The 13,617-nt window shown below is 40.3% G+C and overlaps 1 protein-coding gene across 1 annotated transcript in view; it reads left to right on the top strand.

Annotated features, from left to right (window-relative positions):
- THSD7B (thrombospondin type 1 domain containing 7B) overlaps positions 1-13,617 on the top strand; it is a 244,865-nt gene that overhangs the window by 149,331 nt on the left and 81,917 nt on the right. The window contains exons 13-14 of the mRNA XM_042827458.1: positions 1,591-1,785; positions 5,876-6,139. Of these exons, the coding sequence (XP_042683392.1) occupies positions 1,591-1,785; positions 5,876-6,139 (459 nt within the window). The remainder of the gene's footprint in view (positions 1-1,590; positions 1,786-5,875; positions 6,140-13,617) is intronic.

Genomic DNA, 13,617 nt, shown 5'->3' on the forward strand with positions numbered 1-13,617 from the left:
CTGAATTATTTAGTAATCTTCATGAAGTAATAACATAGGTTGTTGAAGTTAAATAATAATATCTGGATTAAATCATTTCATCTTCTGTAGCTCTATAGTGCAACGTGTGGACTTGCCTGAAGTCAGAGAGCCTGGCATGACTAAACTCTTGAGGCCAAATTTAATTCCTAACTCTGTCCCTGACTTCATTACTTTAATCAAGTCACGACCTTTCTTTGCCTTGGTTAACCTACAGTGTAGGATATAAATAGCCTATAATCTTGGAGATTTTCTGAGAATTAATTATTATTAATGAAATGAAAGGCTCCATGATGTGCAGGCTATTTTTATTTATTATAATTACTTATTATTAATTCACTGAAACTTTAGAAAGTTCTATTGTAGGCTTCCTGTGACTCAGATTTTTACATTAATACATTTGTCCCCTGCTATGGCTATTCAGTGCCATTACCCACCTTAATAAATTGTTATAGGCTAGCTTCAAAAAAAGTGTGAGGTGTTGAAGGAAAAGGGAATTTGGCATAAAATGGAATCTGGGGAAAATCAGTGCATGTGCTCTTTGCAAACCCCCTTTGACTCTTGACTGTAATGGCATCTAAGTTGGAGTTCAGGTACTCAGCCTCACCCCAGCACTGTGCCTGCTATTTCCAGTTGCCATGGCCCAGTCTTACAGGTAAAGCTTTATGTTGTGTGCAGAGTTAAAGCTGTGTGAGTGTGGAGGAGTTCTCCCTCTGTCCATGCTAGAGGCTGAGGGACACTGTCTTCACCTGATGCCTATATAGTAATTGCTTTTTGGGTTTGGTTGGTTTTCATATTGATGCATCCATTCAGTGGTGCTCTTATAGCAAGTGGTCATGCGCCATAAAAGCAGGTTGCATTCCGTATCCCGTCACAGGATTGCCAAGGAAGGGAAGGCGTAGGTCTTGCTTTTTCTCCTAAACATCTGCATCTATTTGGAAGAGATAGAAAATCTTATGTGGCCAGAGAGAGGGAGCCCAAGAGGAGGCACACTGTTTAGGGCACACAGTCTGGAGGGTGAATGTACCTTGCTGCAAGAAGCCCTGAGCTTCGTAAGCAACATCTGCTGCTCAGACACTTGTTCTCTTTATCCAAGATACAGAGAGGATGACAATTGTGGAAAAGGAAGCTTTCTTTTACTTGTTTTATTTTTTCACACTTCAAAGCAGTTTCAGTTCCATGGGGGGCATGTGCATTGCAGCTTGGGAATCCTGACCTCGACCAAACGTGCTTTATGGCTCAGGGCTGCAGTATTATATCTTTTCTTATTTGGTATTACAATGTATTATTAGTTAAACTGTTGCACCAATGCTTACAATGACTGCCTCTTTGAGAATATTGAATTTATATCATCATTTAGGCAACAGACTGCTTGAATAAGAATGTGTCTTTATGGTTTTGCAAAGCTCTTAGAACATGTTTGAGTGATGCATGAATAATGACCTAAAAATAAATCAGCTTTATGCTATTAAGCCAGAGGAGTGAATCTTGCACGGACCACAAGCAGAGGCGAAATACAGTGTAATACAACACCCAGAACAGTATAAAGTTTTCTGTCTCTTTACTTTCCAGCTGTTACATGCCTGACAGAGAACGACGAAGCCGCGGACGTCTCTGAATGCATGAAATGGGCTGAACCTATGCCACCTCTTGTGCAAGACTGTCTCGTTCCCTGTAAAGATGACTGCACATTTACCCCTTGGTCTAAATTTACAGCGTGCTCGTTTGACTGTGAATCAACAAAAACTAGGAGACGATCACTCACAGGTAAAATCTTTTCTAATACTTATCTAATTATGATATTCTTGAGTGATGTATCTTAGATGCTGGTGAACTGATGTTGGAGTTTCAGAAAATCCCAAAGAGAATAGGCAATTCCTCATTGATTTTTAATCTGATTCTGATTCTTGCCTTCTTTATGCACGTGCTTTTTGGGATGGGAATATTGCAGAAAAACCTCAGTGGTGAGAACCTGTTTTTGCACATAAACCAAATAGTGACTACGCCTTGTGCAAGTTTATTTGACCAATTAATCATGAAACATGAAGAAAAAGAATATATTTTTCAGTTTTAGACTGTTGAAATCAGAATAAAACTTAAAACTGGGAGTTTTGTGCATAGCACTATCCAGTAGTTCAACAGTGCAAATTAATACCATGGGTGAAGAAAGAACAGTATTGTTCAAACAGTTTTGTTTGATCTTTTATATATATTCACAAAAAAAAGACACCAAAAACCTCTGGTTCAAACCATTTAATGGAACATTCTTGCTGTTGTGATATGCGATTATGTTATTTGAATGCTGACCAAACTGAAAAGCTTTGTAACTCTAGGATGTTAATAGTTGAGAGCAACTTGCTTTGTTAGGATTTGTCTCCCCCCCACATAGTAAATCAAGTCAAAATGGATTATACTGTTTCCAGCTTTACAGTAAATTTGCTGTTGTTACCCTGAACATTCATAACTTGTCACATTGCTGTTTTGTGTCTGAGAGCTGTGGTGCACATGGCTCCTTTTCTGGAGGTGAGCTCCACTACTGGAAGTGAAACTTCAAAGAATTCTACTGTGAAGTGGAAAAGTAACATAGTCGTGAGAGTATCTGCTGCGATAATGCCTGGGAACAGAATGGCAGCAAAATGGGGTGGCTACCACTGTTTCTTTCTTCTGGTAGCACTTGTACCATGATTATTTTGTTATTCTGTTTGTTACTGCTGAAATGATCCAAGTTTTTAGTAAGTAGCAATCACAGTATGTAGACATAATGGCATTTACGGTGAGTATGGCTCGCTGTAAAGATTTTGCTTCTACATAAAAATCATTATTATAAAATGCTCTGTTGTTTCTGTCAAAGAGCATATTCTAAAATCTTACCCATATTGATACCTGTATGTTTAAAATAGTAGCAATCCTCCATCTCTATCAGATTAATATCTGTGTGATCTTATGAAAAGTATGATACCATAAGAAAATGTTGATCGTTTACTTGCAGGTGGCTTTAAATCTGAATTGTCATTATGAACATGCCTGCAAAATGCAAAACAGTATGGCCCTACCTACATTTATTCTTTCTCATTCTGTTCTGCATCGGACATAGATCTGTTCATGCAAGTGGACCTCAGCCCACTGCCTGACAGGGCACCCTGAGAAGCCAGTGGTGAAGGGCAGCAGGTGTCCTGGGTGGGACTGGGCAGCACAAAGCCACAGATTCCACCAAGGGAAAGGCCAAATCAGAAATCACTCTTAGGAAGCTGCAGTTCCAAAGAGGTTTGTTGGATTAGGGCTCTCCTTTCTTTACATAAAACTTGATAATAACTGGTACTGGCTTCATCACATAGCCAGAGTTCAAAATCTCATCACTATGAGCTCAGTCCAAAGATCCAAGAAAAGGGCTGTTTGGGGAATACATCACAGCGTTGATGTGCTCCACTTGTATTTCACCTTTTTTGCAAGAATGTATGAGTTGCATCTCCTTGCTCAACATATGTCTATGCTCAAATGAATGCTCAGAGTTAATTACAAGAGTTTATTAAGAATGTCATTCAGTGGGAATCTGCTAATTGTTTGCTAAGTATTTGCCTGCCTCCCCCTCAGTTTTCGGTATTATCCATTTTACTTTGTAAGTAATCATAGACCCTACACAGAAAATTAGTCATTAATTAAGAAACTTATTAAAAACATATCAAAATTCAAAGTCATTATAATGAAAATGCAGCTTTTAAGCCAGTCTTCAGTTAATAAATAGTCAAATATTCAGTGTATTATAGATACATTACATTTTATGTAGAAATATATTCTCTTAATGTTGTTTAGTTTTTATGCATAGTACGTGCTACCTGGTAATATTGAATGTAATATTGAATGAATATAATATTTGTTGGTGTTCAGAAGCTCAGTTTATGAAAAGAAAATGCTACTTAATTGAAGGGTTTGTGTCCTTGAAAATGTTTTGGGATGGTATTTTTGATCAGCATTTTTGTAGCACTCTGTGAAGATCACAGAAATATCACTGCTGCTGATTCTAAAATGACTTCTTTGTGAAGAGAATGGATTGGATGCTACAATAGGGCTTTAATAGCACCTTCATTAGAAGATTCCTACAAAAGGGATGGCAAGACAAGCTCTGTTGTGGCTGAGTGAGGTTATCAGCATCCTTACCTATATCTGATGTGCTTCATATAGTACTGCCAAAAACTAGGAACCATGCATTCATGGCAGAGCCCAAATTCCTTTGCCAGTAGACAGTTCCCAATCTATTTAAAGCCTTTTAAGACTCTCCTTGAAGCATGGGGAGTTGTACCTCTTACCTGGTTCATGAGTGTTAGGGAGGATAATAAGAATAATTCAAAGTTTCCCCAAAATCCTCTATGGTAGCTGGATTTGTAGATGCCCAGCTGCTGTGTGGGCACTCAGGGAGATGGGCACAGGTCCAGGCACACACAGCCACATGCATGCATGGTTCTGTTTGCATTCCCAGCTCTCCTTTAGGGCTTGCCTGCCGCTGTGCTGCCAGCTGAAAAAAATAATGCTGGCATTTTTGTATTTCTTCGAGCTTATTTTCCTTTTGTGCTTGCAAACTTCGCCTTCCGGGGGACTCTGGATGTACACTTTTTAGAGAGCTGGGCTTGAAGGACGTGAGTCTGAAGGGCTCTTCTCTTTGCAGAGATACATGTTTGTACACAAACAGGTTTTGTCAAGGCCAACTCGTGCTCCTATTGAAATGACTGCTGGACTAGCAAGGGGACTGTTGGGTATACAGCTTATTGTTTGTTTTTAGTATCGTACTTGTCTGCAATTGCAAAGAGAAAACATTTCTTTTCAGATCAAAGCTTTAAAAACTTTTTGTAGAAGTATTTTTAGAGTGTACAGGATCCCCAAGGGGTGTTTGAGGATGTGATACAGATGCAGTTGTTAGTGAAGATGAATCTCCCCGTCTGCTTGGATGCCAAATACAAAGACATTCCTGAGCTCAGACAGCGTAAAGATTACTCCACTTCACACTGCCTAACCCATGCCAAGAAAGGCATTGATTTTACCTTCCAGAGGCTGTGCACAGACCTTTTTTCTGCTTGAGCAATTGTAGGGATTCAGGGAGCATGGATTCTCTCCTTTGGATTATCTCCTTCCAGGGACTTCTTCTCATGTCTAGAAGTCCTCCAGGAGCAGGGTCTGCTGAGTGCACTTGCAAAGAGCTTCTCTGCAGGTTCATTTAAATGCTTCTGCTTTCCTAAAGTTGCTGAAGGAGAAAGATCTGTAAATAGCCTTCTTTTAAAGCCTGTTGAAGGAACAGAGCAAAAGAAAAGATTAAACCAATTGTAACCATTGAAATGCTTTCCAGCCCTGATAATTTACTGAGGATTATCTTTTCTGTTTTCTTCAAAGTACAGTTTGTGTGCAGAGTGCATCTTTAACTAATTTGTAAAGTAGCATCAAAGAAGAAGTTGTGGCTAATGTGGAATCCTTTCTAGGTTGTCCTGGCAACCATTGATTGCAAGCAAATAGAGACAAAACAATCAATTTATTTGCATCAGATAATTAGAGAAAAGTGATATTATATTAAATTACAAAACGTTTTTTGAGCAGACTGTTAGTACAACAAGGCTTTGCATTTTGCTCCTTGCCCTATCCATCAAAACAGTATTTCTGAGTTCTCTTGTTGCCCCTGGAGATAAATACATGGTCCTTGCACTCCAAAGCACTGGCAGCAGCAAATAGGTGCCTAGGAAATGTTCCTGGATATTAACATTCAGATTGTCTTGGTTCTAATGTGTTGAATTCCTGCAAGTATAAATAATATGACATGTCGTTATCAAAAGTAGCAGATGTTAAGCTAACGAACAGATTTCTCTGGTTGGAACAGGGAGAAGCAGAAAGCGAGACAAATGCCAGAACACAGAAGTTTATCCTCAGGTTGAAACAGAGCTGTGCCCCTGCGAGGTGTTTACCTCCCAACCCCATGGAAACTGGTCAGACTGCATTATCGGAGGAGGGAAGTTAGAGCTGCAGGCAGGAGTGCAATCCCACGGAGGCACCAAGGAGTGTGGAGAGGGCGTGCGGCTGCGAGCCATTGCCTGTTACGATAAGGCTGGCAGACTGGTGGAACCATCTCACTGTAGCAGCTCAGGTAAGGGGATTAAAAAAACCAAGTGCACAACGTATGTAAATGATGACCTGACGCTGGGTGCGGCGATCCACTCAACAGCTTTTGGAGCCTGTCACATGAATGTAACTGTGTGCCTGCTGGATTAGGACAGCTTTCCTGGGGTTGCTGTAATGCAGTTCTTGTAACTTCTTATCCTTCTTGGGACCAAGGTTTTCTGCCATCTAGGAGTCTGATGACATTTCTACATTTGAAGTGAAATAGAAGAGGGCTGGAGTTGACTACACTAGTGGAACGCTAGTGGAATATAAATGGATTTCTACTGTTTGTATTAATTCCATAAAAGTCTAAACTAGATTAGAAATTAGAGGGAGAAGTTGCATTTCAATCAGCAGTTTCCTTCAAGATATCTCCTACTTCAGTTTTTACTTGCTTGTAAACCTTTATTCCTTTTTGCTAAATCTGGTAATTCTTAGAGTTTTTTCAGTGTGGGATTTTCCTGATACTGTCTTATATAATTGCCGTGGGTCTGTGATGTCCTTGTTATGCTGCTCATTACTCATGACTTCAGCAGTCAGTGGTCTCGTCCTTGTGATTTTGAACCAGTATTGAGCTCCAAACGATATACAGCATATATTCCGATTTCACTGCTTGCTGGGACTCTAGGCTGTGCTTCTGTCCTAGAAGGAGTTTGTCTGTATGTGTAATCTGTATCAAACACATGCCTTAGATAGAGAGCAGTAACAGAGCTGAAACAAGCAGGAGATGTCACTCCACCAGGGTATTTTCTCCTCATTGCCATAATTTGCAGTTCATTGAAATCGTTACTCTGAATTGATGTACAGGCAAAAGCATTATCTTAGGAGCAGATTCTTTACCCATGCTGCTCCCAAAACACTAATGCTCTCTGACGTCCAGCCAAAAAGCTTAGGATGCCACACAGTGCAGTACAGTGAGCTGGAGGACTAGGTTGAGCTCTGTAATGGGAGAAGGAAGAAACGAAGTCTCAGGAGATTAATAAATACAAGAAGGACCATTATTGTTCCCGAGTACTAGGGAACGGAGAGGCTGCTCTGTGGAGGATCTTCAGGACAAGGATCAGCGGTCTGAGCTGCATGTGATAAAAGGAAAATAAAAACACATCCTGATGAAGTGATTCAGTTCTGGAGTGAATTTCTCTCGCAGCTGTTTATGGCTGTTCCAGCTGGCTGCACGGATTCATAAAGCAGCTTTCCGTGGTTTGTGTTTCAACAATGTGCTGTTGTACCAATTGATTATGCCTCTGTGGCCCATGAAGGAGGAATGCTATACCTTACCCCCACGATGTTACCTTTTCTTCTGACAAAAGGGAGCTGCTGAGCTTTCAAAGGTGGATTTGACTGTAGTGTCTTGCTCTCTTGAAAACCTCAAGGCTTTTATCACGATTAAAAGAGAAGCTTGTCTATGCGTGGGGCTTCTCTGAATAACCTTGATGCCTGTCAGTGATATTTATGTGGTATTTTTAATGGTCAGGCTTTTCTTAGGGAGTAATAGCTTAAGGGGATCATTGTTGGCTTTCTTGTCTTCAGCTTTTTATCCAAGCAGGAATGATTGCAGCATGGGCCCTGGCACAGGATCCATGTCAGAGGCTACAAGGGTGGTCAGTACTGGACAGCAAAGTCCTTCTGTACACACTGTGGTCTACATAAAGAGTGCTCTTAAGACCCCAAGGTTTGCAACTGGGAAATAGGTGTGAAATGTTTCCACCTCGTGAATGCCCCGTAATAGTTCCCTTAAGGGTGAATTATTCACCTCCAGCCAGTCCCATGTGTAATATTCAGGATGTGTAAACTGGCTTCCCAGAAACAGAGAATTTCACGTTATGAAGGCAATCGCAATGGTTTCACCATAATAAAAAGCACTCCAATGTCACCATGGTAGGGGAAAAGTCCAGTAAGATGCCAAGCCTTTGGGAACTCTGACCAGATCGAAGCAGTGATCTCTCAAAACCTTTCCTTAGTTGGATCCTGTACCCATTCCCACTTGCTACTCAGTGCTGGACACCTTCCATTCTCTGCAAGGCAATGCTGCGTCCCTCTCTGGAGGTCGTGAATGTTTCTGATTTCAGTCTCCAATTTCCATCAGTTGAAACCTGCCTTCCAACCAGAGCAGTTAAGTGGAGATAAGACCAATATTTATGGTCTCAAGAGCTGGGAGCTTTCAAAATGTGCTTCTGAACATATTGTTGAATTAGCGATAGAAACAAATCATTATCCAATTAATAATTAGCAGGATGTTATTCAACCATAATAGAGAAGGGCAAATTACAGAAGTACGCAGATTGCTAAGCCCTGTGAAATTATTCATGACAGGTTTTTCTGAGCAGCTTAGACTGTCTTGTTCACAATTAGAATCAGGTAACCTTGTGACATTTTCTAGGTGACTACATTTATATCTAATTAAGCCATGGCCTTATTTTTTGAATGCCAGTCATTGTGATATCTAAGCGTTGTTCTTTCTTCATCAGATTTAGAGATAAGCAGTGTTCCTCTTCTCTTTCTTTGAGCTCTTCTGACTTCTCTTTGTTTTTTCCTCCTGTCCTTTCGCCAGGACAATTCTTTCTTTTTCTCCTTTGAGCAAAAGTGAGAATTTGTAAAACCTACTTTTTTTTTGCTAGGTCTCTTTGAAGAATTTTTACAAAATGTAGAAAGACTCATCTAAGGTTACAAACTTTGCCTTAGAAGTAGATTTAAGTTTGTCCCAGACTTGATAATACCACGAGAACAAGGTATAGGAAAAAAAAAGTGGTCAGTTTGTTGCTCTTTTAGAGAGCAAACTTTGGCCTTTTGCCTTCTTGCAGCAGTGATTTTCACCTTCCATGACTGAAACCTGGCTGTTAAAATTCCATAGGATTTAGTTCACCTACATCAGTGTGACTTACCATGTGAATGTATCATAAATATGTGAACGTAACAATGGCTTTGAGCCTAATGTAGAGATTAATCACTCCTCAGAGAGGTTCAGGGTCTGAGGCCCTTAAAAATACAAATCTCAGACAAATTTCCTTCTGTATCAAAGCTTTTCTGTGATGTACAGGAAAAAAAACCCAACAACATAGCACAGCTTTTTTTCACAAGACTGGCTTTTGCGTTTAGTGTGCTGCTTTATTTTAGTAGTGTCGTTATTTTCCTTGATGGCCCACTCAGTAAGCCCACAGAATGACTGTCTTGCAGTTTCTAAACCGGACAAAATCTTTTCCTGCTGGAGTTGGTTCATTCTCCTTTTCCTTTCTTTAATTTGGAAAGCCAATTAGGAAATTAAGGATAGAGGTAAATATCTCCAACTGTATTACCAAAATATAATTGATAATTTGCCTCAATTAGTCCTTCCCATCAGAAAAATAAATTATCTTGTTTTCAGCTTACCACTCCACAGAGTCGCTGGTTGCTGGTTGGCATTCGGAGCATCCTCTTGGATGTGAATTTGTCCTGCTAATTGCAGCTCATCTGCTTCTTTCAATCTGTCCTAATGCTGGTTGTGCATTTCTACCTCCTTTGTTTCAGATTATTTCCTTGGCCTCTCTTTTTTGTATGCTGTGCCAATGGGTTTTTGTTGGTGGTGTTTCTTTTTCGTGTTGTTTTTTTGTTTGTTTTGTTTGGTTGTTGGGTTTTTTTTTTTTTTGGTTTTTAAATCTTGGAGGAGGAACGTAGGGTGCCTCATCTGTTCCAAATCAAAGGCTGGAGATCTCTGTGCTGCCACACAGGGGTTTCTCTTTTGATCTGATGGGGAATTTATGGAAAGCTGGAATTTATGAAATGCGCTTATGCTATTCAAATTTTGCTTTGCTGACAGCAACAGGAGCCTGGAAGAAAGATACAACAGACAAACAGATCCTCGCTTTAAATCATTGAGCAGTCGGCTTCAACACACAGTCTCCACAAAAAGCTTTAATTATCTCTAAATTTTTGAATAATCGTCTTCCTCACTCTTAGTAGTAAAATGTCCTCCTTGCTCTCAGTAGTCAGATGTTTTCTTACATGGTTTAGCTGCCTCTGGAGAAACAAAAAAGGACTGCAGTTTGCTGAGACTGTTCCTGGGCATTTCTACTCATGGGGAGGTGTCCCTTGGTTGCTTCCCAGCAGGTCCATGGGATACTGCTGCTGGGAATGCTGCTGACAAGGTCACCCCCTGAGAATGTCAGTTCTGTTCCTGTGGAGACCTAGGATGGGTGATTCCTCATTTGCAAAACATTTTTTTGCTTTTTTTTTTTTGCTCCTGTAAAACATTGCTCCCGGAGCAAGCATTTGCACAAAGAGAAGTTGAAAACTTTCATTTGTTGCTGCTGGAGGAGTGCTCCCTGCTTGAGGCACAGCAGACAGCAGTCGCCAGCTCTGGCCAGCTGTGCCCCTGATGCTGACAGATTTAGGACAATATTCAAAGGTCACGGATCAGGAATTTTAACTCCTGTTGCTGAAAACCAGGTAGTGTTGAGTCTCATGAAGTCTGATTTTCTAAAAGGTCAGTCCACAGTAGAGCTGTGCCTTTACCCAGGGCATTCCTCTGGGTTTTGCACTCTCTTGCTTCCAAATGCTGGCCATCAGTTTGATGGACACAGTGTGACTAGCAGGGATCCATTGCAGGGACCCACTCTGAAATGCTGCACAAGTGAGCCCTATGCCAACTGACCCTCTGTCTTTCATCTTCTTGCTTACATGAAATCTTCAGTTCTTTAGGGTACTGTAATTCCAGATTTAGCAAAATGATTTTGTTTCTGGATGAAAAGCTAAAAGCATCTGAATTAAATGAGTTATTTTAGGAGAAAATGAGACCCTTTTAATCGCTGGCCTTCAGTAATCTGTCTGCAAAGCAATATTTGTTTAGCTCAGAAAACTATAAGCAGAGCCTGACAGGTAAAAGAAATGTGACCTAAGTCTATCGTGGACTGATAGCACACTTATCTTTTTTGTGAGATAACAATATGGAAAGCCAAGGTTGGGAAAGCTACTTTGAGTAAAGGCCCATTTATTTTTGAAAGTGCACCTATTCTGGCACTTGCTGCATTCAAAATTTTTTTTCATTGCGGTGAATTTTATCTTGAAGAATGAAAATGTTGCAGAAATTCCTGATTTTGTTTTGAAATGCTTCAGAAATAGAATTTTTTGTGACCAGATATTTCACCTACTTTTGAAAAGAAGCATTTAATTGTATTTTTAGCCTGAATAGCATATTGAAATCACGTTTTTTAATCACAAACCATTAATGCCTGAATCCACTGCTTTCAGCACTAGGAGATTTCTGCACTGTCATAAACAGCATCCAACAAACATCTACAAATGAGCCCTTGTGTTTGACTCTCTCATTCTTTTACAAGCAAAATTGGCAGTCCTGCCTACCTGTTCTTTTCCAGTTCTGGGCTGTAAGCTTAGCAGCCTTGGGGTGCCTCCTCCATAAAGTGTGGGAGCAGTAGGTAGTCTTGATACCATCAGCTGCTGATGATACGTGGGCTCAGTGCTCAGACTGTGCTACACCACCTTTGCTTGGCATTTGGCCTTGGAGAAATATTGCCATGCTCTTTTTGAGGATAGCTCTTGTGCCTCTCCTCTCTCTGCAGCTTTTCTATTATAAATAAATGACTGTATTATTTAGCAGGACAAACCTTTTTGAAGACTGCTGGAGGAAGAAGTTTCAGCTTCAAGTTCACCTTGTTTTCTGCCCATTCTGTCCCCTGACATGGGAATGAAAGCTGGGTTTATATCACAAGTGGAAGGCTAGCATTGCCCACTGCGGACAGCCTTGTCCTATCCTGCCTTCAGTCTCCACTTCAGGACGTAAAGCTGTTATCACCTTTGAGAGTCTGCTGTCTCGAAGGAAAATAGCTTCTCAATTTATTCCCAAAATCCCATCTGGGTACTCCTATGGACCTTTCTCCAACATTTCTACACATTTCCTCATGTGTGAAGTGACACTCTTAATTACAGCTGTGCCTGCCTATGGAGCTGTAGGTGTAGAAGCAGAGCTGTAAAGGGCCTGCCCTCTATTTCTAGTCTGTGTGCAGGATTTTTAGTCATTGTTCTCATTGCAGTGCTCAAAGAACAGTACTTCTCCCCCTATCTCTTCCTTCCTTTTTTTTTTTTTTTTTTTTTTTCCTTTCCAAAATCTACTCACCATAAGAAAATTTGGCCATAGTTCTTACTTCCTGGATGTTAAAAGAATTATCAAATGAAATAGGATCAGAAGACAACTGCTCAAACGTAGCTGTTCTTTATGGTTTTCTGGCAACAGAATCAAAGGCAAAAAAAAACACCATCAAAATCTGTTATTTCTGAATGGGGCAAATTGTCTATCAAAGAAGTTTATTTCCAGCAAGACTTCCCCTGAGGCACTAGTACATAGGAATGCACATTCTTCCAGATCTTTGTCTTACAGAAAGCAAGCACACATCTTAAAAGAAAATATTTAGAGAATGAGCTCTTTGAGCAACATCTTCTGCAGATGCTGCTGATGTTTGGTTGTAGTGATATGTGCTATTCTTTTTTCCCATCTTTCTGTTCTTGTTGCTGCATTCCATGAAACAACCCCTTTGAAGAGGTGGCAAATACCAGGCTACAGGAAGAAATTTTATTTATTTATTTATTTAACTAACTACAGATCTGGGTTTCTGCATTGAAATACTAAGTTTGGTTGGGAGCAGTTCAGACACAGAGTTGCCTGCTCTCAGGGTACTAGCAGGCTGTGTGCTGGGGCTGTTAGTTAGGTTCAGATGAGATATAACCCTTGAGGGTATGGGCATGCTCATGAGCAATTGATGTGGAGCAGCTGATGTACTGTAAGCCTTGTCTTCCTGGTCCACCTCTGCCCAGCCTTGCTTGTGATCCTGCCTTTTGTTCCTATTATTAGGTTGGGCCACTTTTTCTAGTTTTGACAGGTTGATTAAAGCTCTTCCGTGGGAATTGAGAACACTTTCTGGTGTAGAAATAGTAACTCAGTGTGGAAACAGTCTATCAGAGGCTTTGGGCACTTTTGATAGCAAGTTAAGGTGCTGGGCAGCCTGCTACTTCTGCAGTAGTCTGTAATAAGTGTGTCTTTTGGAAATGTGGTCTGTCTCTTCATCCTTAGTAACACATTTATCACAAGTACGGTCTGTTATAAACCAAAGCTCTAGTAAAATGTTATTATAGAAGAATTAAGAGTTTTCACTCCCTGCGTATCCATTTATTATCTTACACTGGAAGCATGAAGAAATGCTGTTTTCACTGAAGTCATTTCATGAATGGTGAAACTCTCTTAGTGAGCTTACTCTAGTGTTAAAAACTCTACTTTTCCTGCTCAAAGAGGGCTTCATGATCCCTTTGAAAGATGTGCAACTGAGCTGGGAAGTGACATACACATTAACAGAATTGTTCATGTGTCTTACAAGGTTTATTTTCCCAATGTTCTTTAACCTGGTTACCTTTATGTATTCTGATTTGTAAAGCTTCCAGTAAGCGTTAAAAGGTTTAATGCCTGATGATATTCAGAGGCAA

This window comes from Centrocercus urophasianus, unplaced genomic scaffold, assembly GCF_019232065.1.
Source record: "Centrocercus urophasianus isolate 14NV4802_14NV808 unplaced genomic scaffold, USGS_Curo_1.0 seq_28, whole genome shotgun sequence".
NCBI classification, from domain to species: domain Eukaryota; kingdom Metazoa; phylum Chordata; class Aves; order Galliformes; family Phasianidae; genus Centrocercus; species Centrocercus urophasianus.